Source organism: Carlito syrichta, unplaced genomic scaffold (assembly GCF_000164805.1).
Source record: "Carlito syrichta isolate Samal-C Ts95f unplaced genomic scaffold, Tarsius_syrichta-2.0.1 Scaffold103314, whole genome shotgun sequence".
NCBI classification, from domain to species: Eukaryota; Metazoa; Chordata; class Mammalia; order Primates; family Tarsiidae; genus Carlito; species Carlito syrichta.
In genome coordinates this window covers 26,229-45,422 of record NW_007047410.1, presented here as the reverse complement: position 1 = coordinate 45,422, position 19,194 = coordinate 26,229, and the positions used below count along the sequence as shown (strand labels likewise).

Here is a 19,194-nt window from a genome sequence, read left to right as displayed (position 1 = left end):
CAAAAAAAAAAAAAAAAAAGAGTCAAACTAGTGTAAATCGTCACTATTATTCAAGTTACCACTGTGGCTTTAGAAATTTTTCTTCCTCCCTTTTCAGAGGGCTATACACCTTAGTGTTATTCCAGATCTTCTAAACTGGCAGCATCTGTACCATCTGAGAGCTTATTAGAAATGTAAATTCTTGGGACTCAGCCCAAACCTGAGGAATCAGAATCTCTCAGGTAGACCTCAATAATCTGTATTTTAATTAATCCAGGTGATTCTTAATGCATGCTACAGTTTGAGAAGTGCTAGCTAACCTCTCCAGATCAGGGTTTCAATCTTATATCCATTTTCCATTACTCTATCCCAGGTATACGTTCAAGACCAAAATGTAAATTTACAAATGTGTCTCAGTAAGAATAACCAGGGAAGCACTCATTATTCTAGGGAAACCACATACACTTGGATGAATCATATAAATAGCAGCTTTAAGACACAACTCTGTATCAGTCTCAAAATTACTATAATAAAAAGTCAGATGCCAATTTTCAGATGAGTCCCTTAAAGATTTTATCCACAAATGACAAAATTAAAGACCTTAATGAAACACTTAGAGACTTGTTCACACATTCTACAAGAACTTTGTTAACATAAGGTGAAGTGGTAGATAGATGACAGACCTTAATCTCACTTTTAAAATTTTTTTTTTGAACCAGTCTTACTCTGTCGCCCAGACTGGAATGCAGTGACATAGATCAGCACCTCCAGGGTTGAGGCGATCCTTCTACTTCAGCTTCCCGAGTTGCTGGGACTATAGGTATGTTCAGTTAATTTTTTTGCAGAAGACAAGGTCTCACTATGTTGTCTAGGCTGGTCTCAAACAATTTTCCTGCCTCGGCCATCCAAAGTTCTGGGATTACAGGCATGAGTCACCACACCTGGCCATAACATCATTTTTTAAATCCACTGTCAGTAGGCACAAATTAATTAATTCATCCTTTATTTAATTTTAATTTTTAAGTTGGAGTCTCACTCTGTTGCCCAGGCTGGAGTGCAGTGGCACGCTCATGGCCACCACAGCCTCAACCTGCTGGGCTCACACAATCCTTTTGCTTCAGCCTTCCAAGTAGCTGGAACTACAGGTACGTGCCACCACACCCAGCTAATTTTTTTGATTTATTGTAAAGACAAGGTCTCACCATGTTGCCTAGGCTGATCTCGAACCTGTGGGCTCAGGCAATTCTCTTGCCTCGGCCTCCCAAAGTGCTGGGATTACAGGCATGAGCCACCAAGCCTGGCAATCTATCCTTTAAAATGGAGTTTGGGTGCTCCCATAACAATATGTGATACCTGCCCTGCCCCAGCAGTGGAAACAATCTGGTAATATGGTCAAGCTGTCCCCTGCCAGAAATATATTAAATGAGCATTGTAATGGACACTGCCTAAGTTCATTCATTCATTCAATGAGTTGGAGCCTAGTATATACCAGGCACTATGATAGCAATAAGCAAGACAGCAAGTCAGCTCTCAACTGAGCTCACATTAAATAAGTAATTTAGGTTGGGCACAGAAGCTCAAACCTGTAATCCCACCATTTTGGGAGGACAAGGCAGAAGGATGGCTTGAGACCGGGAGTTCAAGACTAGCCTGGGCAACACAGGGAGACACTGTCTCTACCAAAAAACAACAACAACAAATTAGCTGGGCAAGTATGCACCTGTAGTCTAAGCTTGGGAAGTGAGACAGAAGGATCACCTGAGCCCAGGAAGTCGAGGCCACTCCAACCTGGGTGACAGAGTAAGACTTCAACTCACACACACACACACACACACACACACACACACACACACACAAAATAATAATAATATAGATTACACTCGAGATAAGCACTGACAAGAAGTATGGACACTAAGAGTCTACTACAGTAAAGGAATTTGAGAGTCTGGAGTAGTAGCTCTCTACACGCAAATCAGAATCACCTGGGATGGCTTCTAACCATACCAATGCCCAACCCACCCCAATCAAACAAACCAGAACTCTGTGAACCCTGGATATTGGTTTTTAAAGATCATTCACTCCCTCATAATTCTAGCATGCAGCCATGGCAGTAAACCATCAGTCTTGGGTAGTACATGATAGATGTCGAGGGCACAGAAGTCAATAGCACAGTGCCTGCTCTCTAGGAGCTGACCACTTATATAAGTAGAGGAATCAGCAAAATGCTCTGTCAACATGGAGCAAAGAAACCTCAAATATAGGATGGTACTTCTCAGGATAAAGGGAGGGAGGAGTGATCCCAAAGGGATATAAAAGGTTTTACCTTTATTACGAAGGTTTGGTTTCAAAAGATGGGTATTCAGGCACTGAGCTGTTCTTTATAATTTTTTTGTATTATTATTATTATTATTCTTAACCACTCAGACTGTGTCCTCTCCATTTTTTTGTATTCTTAAATATTACAGGATTTTTTTTGGTAAGATAATAAATGCTTTTAGTCAGTGAAGTCATCACAGAAGTTATTTAAGCTGAGTCTTGAAGCTTGATTAGGAAGTTTTTTGAAGGAATGATCTTTAAGATCGAGTCTGAAAGATGAATAGGAGTTGGGGGAGAGCATAAGATAAAGGGAAGAGTTTGTGCAAAGGTCTGAAAGCAAAAAAAACCAAAAACATAAAAAATATGTTGGCTTAGAGAAACAGAAAGCCGAGAATACGAGAACAAGGCATAGAAAAAAGATTAAAGCAGATGTTCTTAAAGTACCATCCCTGGTCTAGCAGAATCAGAATCACCGAGGAACTTATTAGAAATGCACATTCTCAGGCTTCATTCCAGTCCTACTGAATAAGAAAGTTGGGCGGGGAGGCAGGAGGAACAGCAATCTGTGTTTCTGATGTCTGGGTAACATTAAGAATTTTGGATTTTATTTTAAGATTAATGAAAAAAAATAACTGAGGTTTCAAATTATGGGGATATATAACCAGAATAATAGCAGCTAAGTGGTTTGGCATTCACAGCTGAGCAAAAAGTTCTCAGAATTTAATTTTTGTAAAAATCAAGGGTCACAATTGTAATGCCATTAAAGTCAAGCAAGTGAAGAGGGCAATGTTAAAGTAGAGGGGCTGCTCTCTCGTCAGCCTAGAATTTTCTCTGGTACCAAACACAAATATTTATTTAGTGAAAGAAGGGACTGGCAAACCTAGGGATCCTTTACACAACTGGTTGAGAAAGCAGAGGGCCCTTGTAGGAAATCTGACTTTTCATTTCTTTTTTTTGTTTGTTTGTTTGAGTCGGAGTCTCACTCTGTCGCCCAGACTGGAGTGCAGAGGCTGCTCCCGGCCACTGCAGCTTCGACCCGCTGGGCTCCGACGATCCTTCTGCCTCAGCCTTCTGAGTAGCCAGAATTACAGGCACGCGCTACCACGCCCGGCTGATTTTTTTTATTTATTGTAGAGATGAGGTTTCGCCAAGTTGCCCAGGCGGTTCTCGAACCCGCAGGCTCAGGCAATTCACTCACCTCAGCCTCCCAAAGCGCGGGATTACAGGCTGAGCCACCAAGCCCGGCTTGACTTTTCATTTCTTCAGATGACTGTTTCCTAAGCCTGGGTAGGCATATCTGGCATCAACCCAAAATTTCAAAGAATAACCACCTTTTGTTTCTTGTCCAAGTAGCAGAAGGAAAAAACGCAATTCAAAAAACAAGATTCCAATAACTGAGCTAGTTTACCTCACACATGAAACTTCTACCTCAGAGCAAATGAACTATTTGGAGGAATCATTAGTAGAAGCCTGAACTTGGGGAATGTTCCTTGTGACAGACTTCCCAGGAGCAATGCTGCTTGGTTAAAAGCTGGGTCTAAAAGGTTGCCAATATCTTCATTTCAGTAAGTCAAATCAGAAGTTCTTGGATTCTCAAATCTTAGAAGACACGCAGCATCTTTGTATATGAGCCTTCTCAGGACCAAACAATACCAAATACAATTCTATCAAAAGGTCACCAGGAGCAAGCAGAAACTTTTTGAAGGGAAGCAACTTATGGCCTTGATTAAAATCCACAGATTTGGGTTCTTGACACAATAGCACCTCACCCAGATTTAGCCACAGACCATAGATGATGAGGGAGTGGTTACACATTCTGACTGAATCAGGTTATAAAGTACATTCCAGTCAAGTTCAAGATGCAGAAAAGGATTGCAACAGACACTAATGAGAAAAGAACAAAGAGCGATCGCTTTATTCAGACACTTCCTTCCCCTAATTCCTCTGTCAAGAGAGTCAACAATCTCAGAAGTCCTATCTGATAGTAGCTCTACCTCCTGGTCTTTGGAAGCCTTAACACCAGGTGTTGGACTCTGCAGACCTTGCCCTACTGAGGTTATCTTTCAGAGATCTTCAGGGAATCCATGGGAGGCTTCATAATGACGAGGGTTCCTGCCTTCACCTATTCCTTGAAGATCCAGAAACCATTTTCCCTCAAGTCAGACTAACTGGAGAGACAGGCTTTAAATCCAAGTAGACTCAAAATTTTAAAAGACTTATATCTGGGTGTGTGGAGCTGAATTTCCATTTCCTAACTAAACTAGAATTTTTTTTTTCTTTGAGTTGGAGGGTTTATTACCTACCATCTTACTAGATTTCAGAGTAGCCAATTTTATTTCTGCCCAGCGAGTTAACTTTCGGAGGCTGGGTGACTTGTCCACAGAGGTAAGACTATGGGTAAATGGTCCTAGGACCATCATATAATTAAATAGTTGGTGTTACCTGCCTTTAAGGTATCAAGCACAGTCTCTATGCTCTCTGAGATGACTACAAAGGCAGCCATTTATGGAGTGTCTACAATGCACCAGCGTTCATGTACATTCACTCTCTATTAACCTATTTAATGTTAATCAACACCCTATGAAGTGGGTATTTTAAGGTTCATTTTGCAGATGTGCAAACTAAGGCACAGAGAGGTTAAGTTACTGGCTCCAGAGTTAATGGCAGTAGCAGAATCAAGATACAGACCCAGGAACTGTGGCCCTAGAGCCCAAGCTCTTTATCAGTGAACTATACTATCTTTCTCAGGATATGATTAAGTCCATTCCATAATTAAGCACCTGATTCCATAATCAAGTAACTGGGCACCAAGCATTCTACTAGAAACAAGCACTTATTCACACAAAACCACCACCAGAAAAAACTGCTCCACCCATGCTCAATCTGGCAATGCATGCTGAATATACCCCAGGATCCTACCTGCTAGCTAAATACTAAGACAAAAATCCAAATATCAAGCCCTTAAGAGTAAAGTCAAGAAACTGACACTTTTCTCAACTTTGATAGAAGATAGTGCTTCTGACATCTCCATCTTCTCCAACCCTCATGTGGATCCATGCCTAAAAGCCCAAGATTAGACACAAAACAAAACAAACAAGCTCTTAACAGATCACAGACCTATTTCCTGGGTAGGAAGATACAATAGACATTCAACAAGTCAGTCTATAAATTCCTATTCAGAATTTTGTACTTGCATTCAAGGAATAACTTATTCATTTAGATCAATACCCCAAAACAACCAACCAAAACAACCAACTCTTTCCTCTCTGTTCCATCACCTTTTAGAGGGTGGTAAAAATACTTACAGGCAAGCTGGAAGGTCTTGACTGAAGGCTCAGGTTCATATCTTCTTGCCCTCCCTTACTGGAGGTCATTGAGGGGGCTGAGGATGCCTGAGACCCAAATGAATCTTGAGATAGCTCCTAGAACAACAACAAAAAGCCCCAAAAGCAGTGAAGGTCTGGTATTGAAAAACCAGGCAAGCATACTTCATGGTTAAAGGGCTATGGGACTCTCATGCAGGGGAAGCTGGGTGCAAGAAATCAGCCCAGTTGCAAACAAAATTATCTGAGGGCAGAAAAATTCAAACTGTGACTCTTAAGAATGTCAACAACAGATGCTTTTCTTGAAAAGCACCTATAGAAAGCTTTTCTTGGCGTTAAATGCTAACACCTGGCTAACTTCAAGTTGAACTTACTAAGAAACAGGGCTGCCTGGCATGGTGGCTCACGCCTATAATCCCAGCACTTTGAGAGGTCGAGATGAGAGGCCCATGCCTGAGCCCATGGGTTCGAGATCAGCCTGGGCAACTTGGCAAGACCTTATCTCTACAATAAATCAAAACATTAGCTGGGTATGGTGATATGCGCCTGTAGTTCCAGCTACTTGGAAGGATCACCTGAGCCCAGCATGTCGAGGCTGTGGTGGTTATGAGTGTGCCACTGCACTCCAGCCTGGGCGACAGAGTGAGACTCCAACACACACACACACAAAAAGAACTAGGGCCAATAAATTTTTAAAACAACAAAAAACTCACGCTAGAATGTCTGCATTAAAATGAATACGGAGCCAGGCTCCGTGGCTCAGCCTGTAATCCCGCGCCTTTGGGAGGCTGAGGTGAGCGGATTGCCTGAGCCCGCGGGTTCGAGAACTGCTTGGGCAGCGAGACCTCATCTCTACAATAAATAAAAAAATCAGCAGGGCATGGTAGCGCACGCCTGTAGTTCCGGCTACTTGGAAGGCTGAGGCAGAAGGATCACCGGAGCCCAGCAGGTCGAGGCTGCGGTGGCCGGGAGCGGCCACTGCACTCCAGTCTGGGCGACAGAGTGAGACTCCAACTCAAAAAAAAAAAAGAAAAGGTCGCCCTCGCCTGGGAGGAAAAAAGATCAGCCTGGGCAACATAGTGAGACTTCATCTATACAAAAAAAAAATCAGAAAATTAGCTGAGTATGGTGGTACGTGCTCATAGTTACAGCTTCTCAGGAAGCTGAGGTGGAAGGATCACCTGAGCCCACATTGACGCTGCAGTGAGTCAGATTGTGCCACTGCACTCCAGAGCCTTGGCAACAGAGTAAGACTATCTCAAAAAAAGGAAGAAAAGAAGAGAGACCAAACTTACTTGAATACTTAAGTTCTGATATGTTAGTTTAAGAAAAACAGTCATGCAACTTCCCATTGCTCAATTTCTTCATCATTAAGGAGAGCTACAGGTCTTTAAGCAGTAAAGGTTATGCCTTTATTAGTTCAATCAATCTAGTTAGCATGTTTGCCCAGAGTTTAATTGGTCTTTAAGTGCACATTAGAGAAACACTTTCTATGGCAAAATTCTCATGACACCAACCCCCAAGCTGTCTGTGGTCACACACAGGTAAGGGCAAGAGGCAAAGACAACTTACCTGTGGTGGAGGGAAGCGCTGCTGGGAATAGGCAGTTTGCTGGGACTGCTGAGACTGGGGCTGAGGATATGCAGCCTGCTGGGAGAGCGTCGAGGGTGCTGGCTGCTGAGGTTGCTGCTGCTGGTAGGGAGACTGAGCCTGTGGCTGTGAGTAGGGGGGCTGGCTCTGGGGGTGCTGTTGCGTTGTAGACTGCTGGGAGGGGTATGGAGTTGGGGACTGCTGATGTGGAGGCTGGGAAGGTTGCTGAGAGTATGGAGGTTGAGAGGACTGGAGCTGTGGTGGCTGAGACTGCGGCTGGGGCTGATATGAAGGTTGGGCATGAGGGTTCTGGGATGGTGGCTGTTGGGAGTAGGGTGGCTGCTGCTGCTGGGTGTGAGGACTTTGCTGGTTGTAATATGGAGTCTGGCCCTGTTGACCATACCCGCTTGGGCCTTGTTGTCCATAAGGAGGAATCTGTAGGAAAGGAAAAGATACTTTTAGCACTGACTCTCCTGGATGAAGTAAGGTAAGATATTCTGACAGAAGCTATGCCCTAAGGATGAGTATAGGAAACAGGCAAGCCAAGCCTCACACTTAGAAGGCCCAGGGTTTTTCTATCATCCCTGTCTAAACTGAGCCAGGAAAAAAGGCCAAGCTGAGTTATTAGTTGGTTTGTTTACAAGTGAACTATATTCATCCACTGAAAATTTACACTATTTAATATTTGGGCAAGAGTTTAAGGGTAGCTGTTTTCACCAGTGAGTATTCTTTTTTATCATATCCTAGACAGTTTTTATAAGTGTTAGGAATCTGTATCCTAACCACAACGAATAATCAACAGGAGCCTAGCTCGGCCAACTGAAAACCTAGGGTTTAGTAATCTAGATAGTGTACAAATCACTAAACTACTTTGGTTCTCTCTTTCATTTAGTTTCCATTCAAAAAAATTTGAGAACCTACATGATTACTTGTACCAGGCACTATTTTAGGCACTAAAGATATATTTGGCAAGGAGGCAAAAACAAAACAAAAAATTAGCCCATCTCTCCTCTATTTTCTCATTGAATAAAAAAGTGACAGCATCTCACTTTCTATATAAAAGGGCATACTTAGAAGTAGAGTTTGGAGCCGGGCTCGGTGGCTCAGCCTGTAATCCCGAGCTTTGGGAGGCTGAAGTGAGTGAATTGCCTGATCCTGTGGGTTCGAGACCCACCTGGGCAACATGACGAGACCTCATCACTACAATAAATCAAAAAATTAGCCAGGCATGGTAGTGCACGCCTGTAGTTCCAGCTACTTGGAAGACTGAGGTGGAAGGATCGCCAGAGCCCAGCAGATCAAGGCTGCGGTGGTCAGGAGCGTGCCACTGCACTCCAGTCTAGGCGAGAGTGAGACTCCAACTCAAAAAAAAAAAAAAGTAGAGTTTGGTTTTATAGTTTGTCCCTCACCAATTTTAGTGTATCACTCAAACAGAAATAGTAGAAAATTTTGTGAACACAAAAAATGACAATAAAAAGATAATAGTGTGGATGGTCAGACAAAAGGAGGTGGATGAGGGGAAATCTTAGCATTTGTAACAAAACTGTTAGCATCTTTACTGTTCAATGTTCCCTTTTTCTTCTACTCCCAGTAACATTTTGAACCAAATGGTTAATATGTTGGGCCTTGAGAAACATAAAGGGTCTCTTCCATCCCCAGGGCACATGGTATGAATGGTTTTCTTAGTAGTAGCAGTGGATAGGTGCTCAGCCACTGCCTTTCATCCCACTTCATTCAGAGATCACCACTCAGTGGGTGTAAGCACGCCAGCTAGGTCAAGAGAAAAGAGAGATATGTACAGCCTGTGTCCAGGCAACAGTTTTCCTTGAAGCACACATGGGATGGTGCCCAAAACTTTGGCCTTTTTAGTAACACACTGTAACTAATCAAGCCAGTTGGTCTATGTTCCTGTCAAGAAGCCTGGAAGCCAAGGATACATTCTGATTCTATAGCTCACAGACCAGATCTTGAACAGCAACAAGGGTCAAGGTAATGAGTCACCATCTACCTGCTGTGCATAAGAAAGGCCGCCCATGGCACTCTGCGCCCGGCCCTGCATGGTCATCGGGTACCGCTGAGGGGTCTGGGACCCATATGGCTGCCCTGGGTACCCATGTCCTTGCTGTGGTCCTGACGGAGGTCCCTGTTGCTGCGAGTATGGGTTAGTCCCGCCATATGGCTGAGGTCTCATCTTGCCCATCTGATCCATCGGACTGGATGGCTACAAAATAAAGAGCATTTCATTAACCTGAAGCTTTTTGATGGCCTCTGGCCAGCATGAATACACAACCCAAGTACACAGGTTTTTTGAGGCTGTATGCCACAAAGGAATTCAGTTACTATGAAAAAACAAGGGGACAGACCCACTAACTCTGGAGTAAGTCTATTAACCCTGCTCAGAAACTTGATTGTGTCATGTGGAAATGAAAATACCACCTATTTGTGAAAGCATCTTGTAAGTTAAAAACTACTTTGCAATTGTAGTTTTGTACTACTTGAGATCCAAGGGACAGGCAAGGTGTGGAGTGATTAAGATACACACTCTATGGTATAAAAATCAGAAGAAAAACCCCTCAACTGGGAGAGGACAGTGCTGCAATGCACTGCTAAGACCTTGTTAACACCAAAATTGACTCTTCAATACTATGGCTGGGAATTTAAACACACAAGCACTCAGATATTTCTATTCTTCCAATAGTGGAAACGTCTCCTTACATATCTATAGCCCGTTTACACTATGGTACAAACAGTTAAATTTATGCTTTCTTCCAAATGAGCAAAGAGGCTAAGTTACAATTGCTGAGGGAATAGTAACTCTGAATTTAGAGCATTGTGTGTCTCAACTGAAAAGTTCATCTCCTTTAATATTCAAGAGTTTGAGGATATAAGGAATATAGAATATTTGTTTCTTTAAAGAACAAATGGTAGGTAGGCTGTCATGGGGAAAAAAAAGAACAAGAAAATAGAGAGGTACAGCACAGCACCAAAAATGAAAGCTCAAAGTTCAATTCACAGGCATTTGATACAAACAGTTTTCTTTCCAGCATTTTGTGAAGCAACAGGTTCAATCAACTTATTCACTTTTTGATGCCTTTATCCTACTGCAGCTATGTAGGACAGAATTCTAGGCACACTTTCCTATATCAGTGGTGTGGAGGAGAGGAGGAAGTTTTTCTAAACATCTTTTAGAGAGACACCCAAGTTGGAGAGTAAATCTGGGCCTGATAAAACTTGAAAACTGAATCTTGGCCGGGCTCGGTGGCTCAGCCTGTAATCCCAGCACTTTGGGAGGCCAAGGTGAGTGGACTGCCTGAACCCGCGGGTTTGAGACCCGGCTGGGCAACTTGGCAAGACCTCATCTCTACAATAAATCAAAAATTAGACGGGCGTGGTAGCGCGCGCGCCTGTAGTTCCAGCTACTTGGAAGGCTGAGGTGGAAGGATCGCCGGAGCCCAGCAGGTCGAGGCTGCGGTGGCCGGGAGCGACCGCTGTACTCCCGCCTGAGTGACAGAGTGAGACTCCAACTCAAAAAAAAAAAAAAGAAAACTGAATCTTAAATTGGGGGTAGGGATAGATACCAATACTCTGTGCCTGAATATCATTAACTCTCAAATGAAGAAGTTTGGTGGTTCATTAATTTTAATATGCAACAAAATCACCTGGAAGGTTTGTTAAAACACAGGCTGCTGGGACCCATCAGGTTTAACTCAGTAGATTCAGGTTGAGGCCTAGGATAAACATTTGTAACAGATTCCAAGGTGATGCTGATTGATACTGCTGGTTCAGGTACTACACTTTAACAACAACAGAGCCTCCAAAATAAAGGAAACATCTAAACAATTGATTCTCTGTAATTTTTTTTTTAAAAGAATGCTACTAAATGTATTTTCATAGAGGAAGCAGAGTTTTCATGAAAGAAATGAGACAGGACGATAAACCAGAGACGCTGTTTTTTTAAGTATCAAAAGGGGCCTGGTGCTGAGGCTCAAACCTGTAATCCCAACATTTTCCGAGGTCCAGGCAGGAGAACTGCTTAAGCCTAGGAATTCAAAACCATAATAGACAACATAGGCCTCAGCTCTACAAAGAATGAAAAAAATTAGCCAGGCGTGGTGGTGCGCGCCTGTAGTCCCAGCTACTCAGGAGACAGAGGTGAGAGGATATCTTTAGAGGCTGTGGTGAGTTGTGTTCGTGCCATTGAACTACAGCCTGGATGACAGAGTAAGACCACGACCCAATAAGCAAACAAACAAATAAACAAATAATATCAAAAGGAAAAAAAGAAGCAGAATTCTCTTTTAGGCTACAGCTAAAATCTCAGCTGAACTGATGAGTTATGATCGGAGCACTCCTCTATGTTTCTAAATTGTGTAGAAAATCATAGTAAAACCATGTCCCAAATCACCACTACATGTCACTGTCATTAAAGTGCTGTTTCCAACAATCCACAATCCTAACTAAACAATTTTTGCTCAAGTCCGGTATCTACAGCAGAAGTTTCAATGGTGTTCCCAATCATAATTATGGAGCTACATGAATTCTTAGGGGACTATTTAAGAAGTTCAAATTTAACAACAATTGGACTAATGAGTAATAAATAGCATGAGGTCTTCCCCAAAACACCCGGCAATGGAGCCAAAATATCATTGTAAAGAGTTCAGGAGTTTACAGGGCCATACCATGCCACATATCACACCAAGGTCCTCATCTCATTCCAGACTGCAGCTGCTGTCCATGTGGCTCCCCAACTGAAGAAACTATGAACAGAGAGGCCAGCCTACTCTGGATATCTCTGTCAGTCTAGGTCTCCTCACAACATGAGGGGTGGGCATTACCATGGTTACTATGGAGCTTCTAGAGCAGTAGCTATTAACCAAGGCTGCAGATCGGAATTTTCTGTGAAGCTTCACAAATGCCTGGACCTCTCTCCTAGAGATTCCAATTTAGTGGGTCTGGAAGGGCTTGGCTCTTTCCCAAGTCCCTTAAGATCCTTGAATGACTTTGATGTATAATTGTTTTTTTTTTTTGAGTTGGAGTATCACTCTGTCCCCCAGACTGGAGTGCAGTGGCCGCTCCCAGCCACCGCAGCCTCAACCTGCTTGGGCTCTGGTGATCCTTCTGCCTCAGCCTTCCAAGTAGCTGGAACTACAGGCGTGTGCTACCATGCCTGGCTCATTTTGATTTATTGTAGAGATGAGGTCTCATTAAGTTGCCCAGGCAGGTCTTGAACCCGTGGGCTCAGGCAATCCACTCACCTCAGCCTCCCAAGGCGCAGGATTACAGGCTGAGCCACTGAGCCCGGCTGATATATACTATTAATATTAGCTGAGAACCAGTGATCTAGAGAAGCACTGTCTAATAAACTTTTCTTTCTTTTTTGAGTTGGAGTCTCACTCAGTCGCCCAGGCTGGAGTACAGTGGCACGTTCACAGCCACCCCAGCGTCAATTGCTGCACTCTGGCGATCCTTTCGCCTCAGCCTTCCAAATAGTCAGAAATACAAGCGTGTGCTACCGCACCCGGCTAATTATTTATTTATTTGTTGTAGAGATGAGGGCTCACCAAGTTGCCCAGGCAGGTCTTGAACCTGCGGGCTCAGGCAATCCACTCGCCTCAGCCTCCCAAAGTGCTGGGATTACAGGCTGAGCCACCGAGCCCGGCCCTAATAAAATTTTCTATGAAGTACTTGAAATATAAAATATGAAGAACTGAATATTTTTATTTATATTTAATTAATTTAAATTCACATAACCACGCAGCTAGTGGTTTATCATATTAGTGCAGCTTTAGAGCAATGTTCCCAAATCACTTGCATAACTCCCTGCTATTAATAAATAACAGTTCAAGCCGGGCTCGGTGGCTCAGCCTGTAATCCCGCACCTTTGGGAGGCTGAGGTGAGTGGACTGCCTGAGCCCGCAGGTTCGAGACCCGCCTGGGCAACTTGGCGAGACCTCATCTCTACAATAAATAAAAAAATTAGCCGGGTGTGGCAGCGTGCACCTGTAGTTCCAGCTACTTGGAAGGCTGAGGTGGAAGGATCACTGGAGCCCAGTGGGTTGAGGCTACGGTGGTCAGGAGCAGCCACTGCACTCCAGTCTGGGCGACAGAGTGAGACTCCAACTCTAAATAAATAAATAAATAACAGTTCCAAACTTCCTGCCTACTAAATCCTGCTCAGTATTATCACACAGAAAGAGCAGAGTGTAATAATTTGATGGACCTGGGTTCAAATTCTACCTCTTTCACCAACCTATCTTAAACATATGATATCAGTTCATTATCTAAAATCCACATAACACACTTCACATAGTGCCTGGTATTTAAATGCCCAATAAATGATAGCTCTTATCAATAATGATAAATAGTGCTTCTAACTGACTCTAAAGCCCTCTATAGTGTGGTCCAGGTCTCCATAATTTTTCAGTATCACTCCAAGATTCACCACATACTGTATGTACATGGTCAGCTCTATGCAGTGGCACCCGGCCCTGCTCTCCTATCCACAATGGCTTCTAGTAGCAGGATCTTGACTCTTCAACATGAAGCCACTTCTCACATCTTCAGCACACTTGAATCTCTCACATTTCTAAATGTCCCACTGTAAATTCAGTTAGCACCCTAAGATTTAACATTTAGTTGTAGCTAACTATTCTAATTAACTGATTGTTACCTCTCAAGACTAAGTTCTGGGAAGCCGGATATCAGGTGTTTTATCTTCAAAATTCCCCCAAATACCCAAATGCGGAGCTAGGGCTAGTTGTTAAACATGTGATTCTGTCCTATTGTGCAAGAAGTGAGTAGGGGGCACTATGGGGATAAAAGCCCAGATCCAACCATCCAGCCAAAAGACCAGGGACATACCCTAAAACCAACTCTAGCAAAGGACAGACTTAGGGCAGGAAAAAAAAGCTGAAGTGAAGTGAAAGAGAAGAGAGGAGGATTAGAACAGTCAAGGGAGAACAAGCACACAGAGAGAATAACCTTAAGTGCTATCCTAAACCAAGGAGGATTTCAAAACTGCAGGGACATCCCCCAAACACACCTCTTTTCTTTCTTTCTTTCTTTTTTTTTTGAGTCAGTCTCACTCCATCGCCCAGGCTGGAGAGCAGTGGCATACTCACGGCCATCCCAGCATCAATCTGCTAGGCTCTGGCGATCCCTCTGGTTCAGTCTTCCAAGTAGTTGGAACTACAGGCATGTGCTACCACACCTGGCTAATTTTTTATTTATTGTAGAGACAAAGTCTTGCTGAGTTGCCCGGGTTGGTCTCAAACCCGGGGACTCAGGCAATCCACTCACCTTGGCCTCCCAAAGTGCTGGGATTACAGACTTGAGTCACGGTGCCCGGCAGCGTTTTGTTATTGAGAGGTGTGTTTGGCCGTGCTCAGTGAATCAGCCTGTAATTCCAGCACTTTGGGAGGCCAAGGTGAGTGGATTGCCTGAGTCCCCGGGTTTGAGACCAACCCGGGCAACTCAGCAAGACTTTGTCTCTACAATAAATCAAAAAACTAGCCAGGCATAGTGTCGCATGCCTGGAGTTCCAGCTACTTGGAAGGCTGAGGCGGAAGGATCACCTGAGCCCAGTAGGTTGAGGCTACGGTGGCCATGAGCATGCCACTGCACTCCAGCCTGGGTAACAGAATGAGATTCTAACTCAAAAAAAGAAGAAAAAAAAAGAAAAAACAATAATCACAAAAGACTAAAGACAAGTTACCTTTTCCTCTCTCACATCACCAAATGAATACAGATACTTCAATGGTGACTATAAACGGTTCAAGGAATGTTCCACCTCAACTTTAGGAAATCTTTGCAGACCAAAAATAAAGTGTGTCAAATAAATTCTTATTCTAAAAATAAAGACACTTATTTTTCTGGTCAGATTTCTGACTCCTTTCCCTCACCAAAGGTTTATAATCAACAGAACAAGCTGGGTATAGTGGCTCACGCCTGTAATCCCCGCACTTTGGGAGGCAGAGGTGAGAGGATTGCCTGAATCCAGGGGTTTGAGACCAGCCTGGGCAACTTGGTGAGACCTCGTTTCTACAATAAATCAAGAAAAAATTAGTCGGACATGGTAGTACACCTATAGTTCCAGCTACTTGGAAGGCTGAGATGGAAGGATCACCTGAGTCCAGCAGGTTGAGGCTTCCATGCATGTGCCACTGTACCCCAGCCTGGGCGACAGAGTGAGACTCCAACTCAAAGGAAAAAAAAAATCAACAGAACATGCAGTTTATTGGCAAACTAAAATATATTCAATTTTAAACAATCAGATTACTCTGGTCTCATGTCAAAGTTAGATATCTGCTCATATCAGGACAAGGGCCTAACTTAGGCCTTTATTTTATTTTATTTATTTTTTCGAATTGGAGTCTCACTGTCACCCAGACTGGAGTGCAGTGGCCGCTCCCAGCCAACGCAGCCTCGACCTGCTGGGCTCTGGTGATCCTTCGCTTCAGTCTTCCAAGTAGCTGGAACTACAGGTGCGCGTTACCATGCCCGGCTAATTTTTTGATTTATTGTAGAGATGAGGTCTCGCCAAGTTGCCCAGGCAGGTCTCGAACCCGCAGGGTCAGGCAATTCACTCACCTCAGCCTCCCAAAGCGCGGGATTACAGGTTGAGTCGCCGAGCCCGGCTTGCTTTTATTTTTAATGGCAGCAAGATTTTATTTTATTTTTCCATACCCCATTGAGTTTTTATTTTTCTTAGTTTCCTGGGGAGAACAATATAGTGCATAATTGTGCCAAATATCCCATTCTAGTCTTTTGATGTATTTCTTTCTTACCTCTTTTTAAAAAATTTTTATTTTATTATAGAGATATGGGATACAAGTAAGGCTAACTCACACTTCTGACATTTAAAACCATCGTGAAAGATTTGTGGTTTGCAGTTACAGATGAAATGCATCTTTCAATCTCTCGTAACAGAGAAGAAGCCTTAAATCTTCACTAATCAGTTTTATTGGAAAGTAGCAATTTCAGACCAGAAAAATCCCTACTACATGCAAGATAGAAAAACCAGTATCAGCAGTCTGCAGACACAAGGCAGGGGATGGGAAACACCAAACCCTAGCAGCAAAGAGCCAGAGATTTCACTCTGGGAAAGACAGAGGAAATCCTTTCAATGGGAAACCACAGGAGTAGATTACTGTGATTATACTTCAAAAGGAAAGGCTCCGCCACAGAGACACATAATTGAGAGGAAAATGCTGCCCCTTGATCGGTGAAGTTGGGCCCCCTGCTATATACTCTCCTGCATTCATAAAAAATAAAAATAAAAAGGGGGGAAGAGCCATAAGAAAACTCCTCATCTCTATCTACCACTTATCTCCTTCCAGATCACTGGCCATGTTATAAACTGCCTACCAAATGAAATGCATCGAAAGATACAGTTTAGGGGCATCAAAGGCAAGGATGCCTAGCAGGCTTGTCCTTCTGAATATATTCAGAATAAACAGCAAGCAAACTAACAACTTGCATAGAGAGTTCCCCTGCTCCAAGGAAATGGAATGAATACAAGACTCTCCACTGTTGGAATCTTGTACAACTTCTTACTGCATCAACAAAAATCATAATGACCCTCAGAAGTTGCTGAGATAACAGAGACTAGACTTTAAGGTGGATCTGGGCTAAATGTCATATAACCCAAAGTAACCAACTTCATGAAACTCAAGAGATTAAACACAGCTGGAAATTCTTTCCATCTGACCATGACTGAAGACAGGACTAAGAACTCAAAATCTCTATGCAGAGATATACCATTCACCAAAATGCACCACAACATGTGGTAACAGCACCAGGAAAAAAGAAATTTCTTAATTTTCTTGAAATAAAAGTTCAACTGAGGAAAGTTCCAGTTTCAATCTAAAGATACAGAAAGAAGTGACAAGGCAATAACTCTAAGGAGCCAAATTTAGTACTCAACAGTGCCAAAGACTAGCAAGAATAAGAACAGAAAGTGATGGGCCAGGGGCTGCCAAAAAGGTGTCCATCAGAGAAGTCTTGACCACTACTTGTTCTGTCATCCTAAATGCCAACTAGTTGGGGCCAGTATAAACCTAGAGCCATAACCTTGGCTTTTGGACATTTAAATGTTATTTCTTACTCCTTGTGCTTTCAATTTATTCCTGGCCAGATTTGTTGTATGACTTTTAATAATAACAATAAAAAAATGCATCCCTGGCTCTTTAACCGAAAGAACCCCCTAATTGATTCCCACAGTAATTAACCTGCATTTTACCTCAGAGAGCGGTAGTTAAGGAAGTCGGCACTGCTATTTATAACTCATCTCAAATTGAGGGCAGACTGCCTAAAATCTAACACATCCCAGCTGTACTCCTGTTTGAACTGGGGCCAAGGGAATTTTTTAAAGCAATCTTGGCACCGAATGAATGACACCAACAGTATGAGAGCGCGAGTGGTTGTGTTGTGGTGACGTAGCATTGGAGGTGGAATGGGAGAGGGGGGCCAGTGTACTGTGATCCCTCTCGTGCATGCCTGCTGCTTGCTGAGTCCCAGTACAGTGAGCTGGGAACCGCCCACTGAGAGCCAAACACAGGAAAAGCCTTTTCCTGTGGAACGCCTTGAAGTGAGAAACACATGGCTAATCTGCATAAACTCGAAGCCACACCGCCCCTGCCAGGAAGGTTAGTGCTCGTAATCTCTGGCCATGAAGCTGGCTGCCTGGGAGGACTTGGACTGGCGCCTGATAACCCAGAAAGAGCCGAGAGAACAGATGGGTAAGGACCCCGGCAGAAAACAGCCCCAGGTCACATGACTCGCCACATGGCCCCGCCAGCACAAACTATTGTCTGGCTTCGAGCTCCTATACAAAGGCACTGGGCCTCCAGCTTCCTGTGATTCCAGGGACAGGCCACAGCTGTTGATCTAGTTCCAGGGAGGGACAAGTATAAAAGTTAAGACCTCTCCCAACCAACAGCTTCCAGCTTCCTGCCAACTCCACGTGGCTCACTTAGATCTTAGGAGTAAAATCTTTGGACAGAGTAGGCTTCTAGAAAAAGAACCACCTTTTGTACTCTGGTACACATGAATTGACCAGCATAAATCATTTTCACTGTCCATTCTCTCCCCAGCCACAGACATCTAATGCCCTTACCCTATCATTTCTGGTTTACCCAGTACCTCATGGCTTTGTTTTAGACTGGTCAAGGACCCCTACCCCAACTGAGGAGAAACTATCCAGAAACCTAATTGTTTAGTTCTACCCTCACCTTGCCTCCTAACAAGGAGCCTGCCTTCACTTTTTAAACAGCAGGAAAACATTACTTTTTATGAGCTCTAGGACAGTAAGAGATTCCTAACTTCCTATTTGGCCCTCACCAGAGACATCACTAAAGATTTCTGGAAGCAGGCCGGGCACGGTGGCTCACACCTATAATTCTAGCACTTTGGGAGGCCAAGGTGAGAGGACTGCCTGGGCCCAAAGGTTCAAGACCAGCCTGGGCAGCCTTGTCTCTACAATTAAAAAAAAAAAGCCGGGCTCCATGGCTCAGCCTGTAATCCCGCGCCTTTGGGAGGCTGAGGTGAATGGCTTGCCTGAGCCCACGGGTTCGAGACCCGCCTGGGCAGCGAGATCTCATCTCTACAATAAATAAAAAAATCAGCCAGGCGTGGTAGCGCATGCCTGTAATTCTGGCTACTCGGAAGGATGAGGCGGGAGGATCGCCGGAGCCCAGCAGGTCGAGGCTGCGGTGGCCGGGAGCAGCCACTGCACTCCAGTCTGGGCTACAGAGTCAGACTCCAACTCAAAAAAAAAAAATTAGCTGAGCATGGTGGTGCACACCTGTAGTTCCAGCTACTTGGAAGGCTGAGGCAGAAGGATCACCTAAACCCAGCAGGTTGAGACTGAGGTGGCCACGACTGTGCCATGGCACTCCAGCCTGGGTGAGAGTGAGATTCCAACTCAAAAAAAAAAAAAAAGTTTTCCAGACACTAAACTGTTAACAGGAGAATAAAAATCTTATCA

At 43.7% G+C, this 19,194-nt stretch overlaps 1 protein-coding gene across 2 annotated transcripts in view; it reads right to left on the bottom strand.

Annotated features, from left to right (window-relative positions):
* ARID1A (AT-rich interaction domain 1A) overlaps nt 1–12,197 on the bottom strand; it is a 55,408-nt gene extending 43,211 nt beyond the window's left edge. Inside the window, exons 1-4 of one of the 2 annotated variants that reach the window (XM_021715835.1) lie at nt 11,878–12,197; nt 9,217–9,429; nt 7,191–7,643; nt 5,601–5,717 (exon numbers count right to left, since the gene is read on the bottom strand). In XM_021715835.1, coding sequence (XP_021571510.1) covers nt 5,601–5,717; nt 7,191–7,643; nt 9,217–9,417 — 771 coding nt within the window. In that variant the 5' untranslated portion in view covers nt 9,418–9,429; nt 11,878–12,197. Of the gene's footprint in view, nt 1–5,600; nt 5,718–7,190; nt 7,644–9,216; nt 9,430–11,877 lie in introns of those variants that run through there. The other variant, XM_021715839.1, reaches the window with a different exon arrangement.
* Between the last annotated feature and the right edge of the window lie 6,997 nt (nt 12,198–19,194).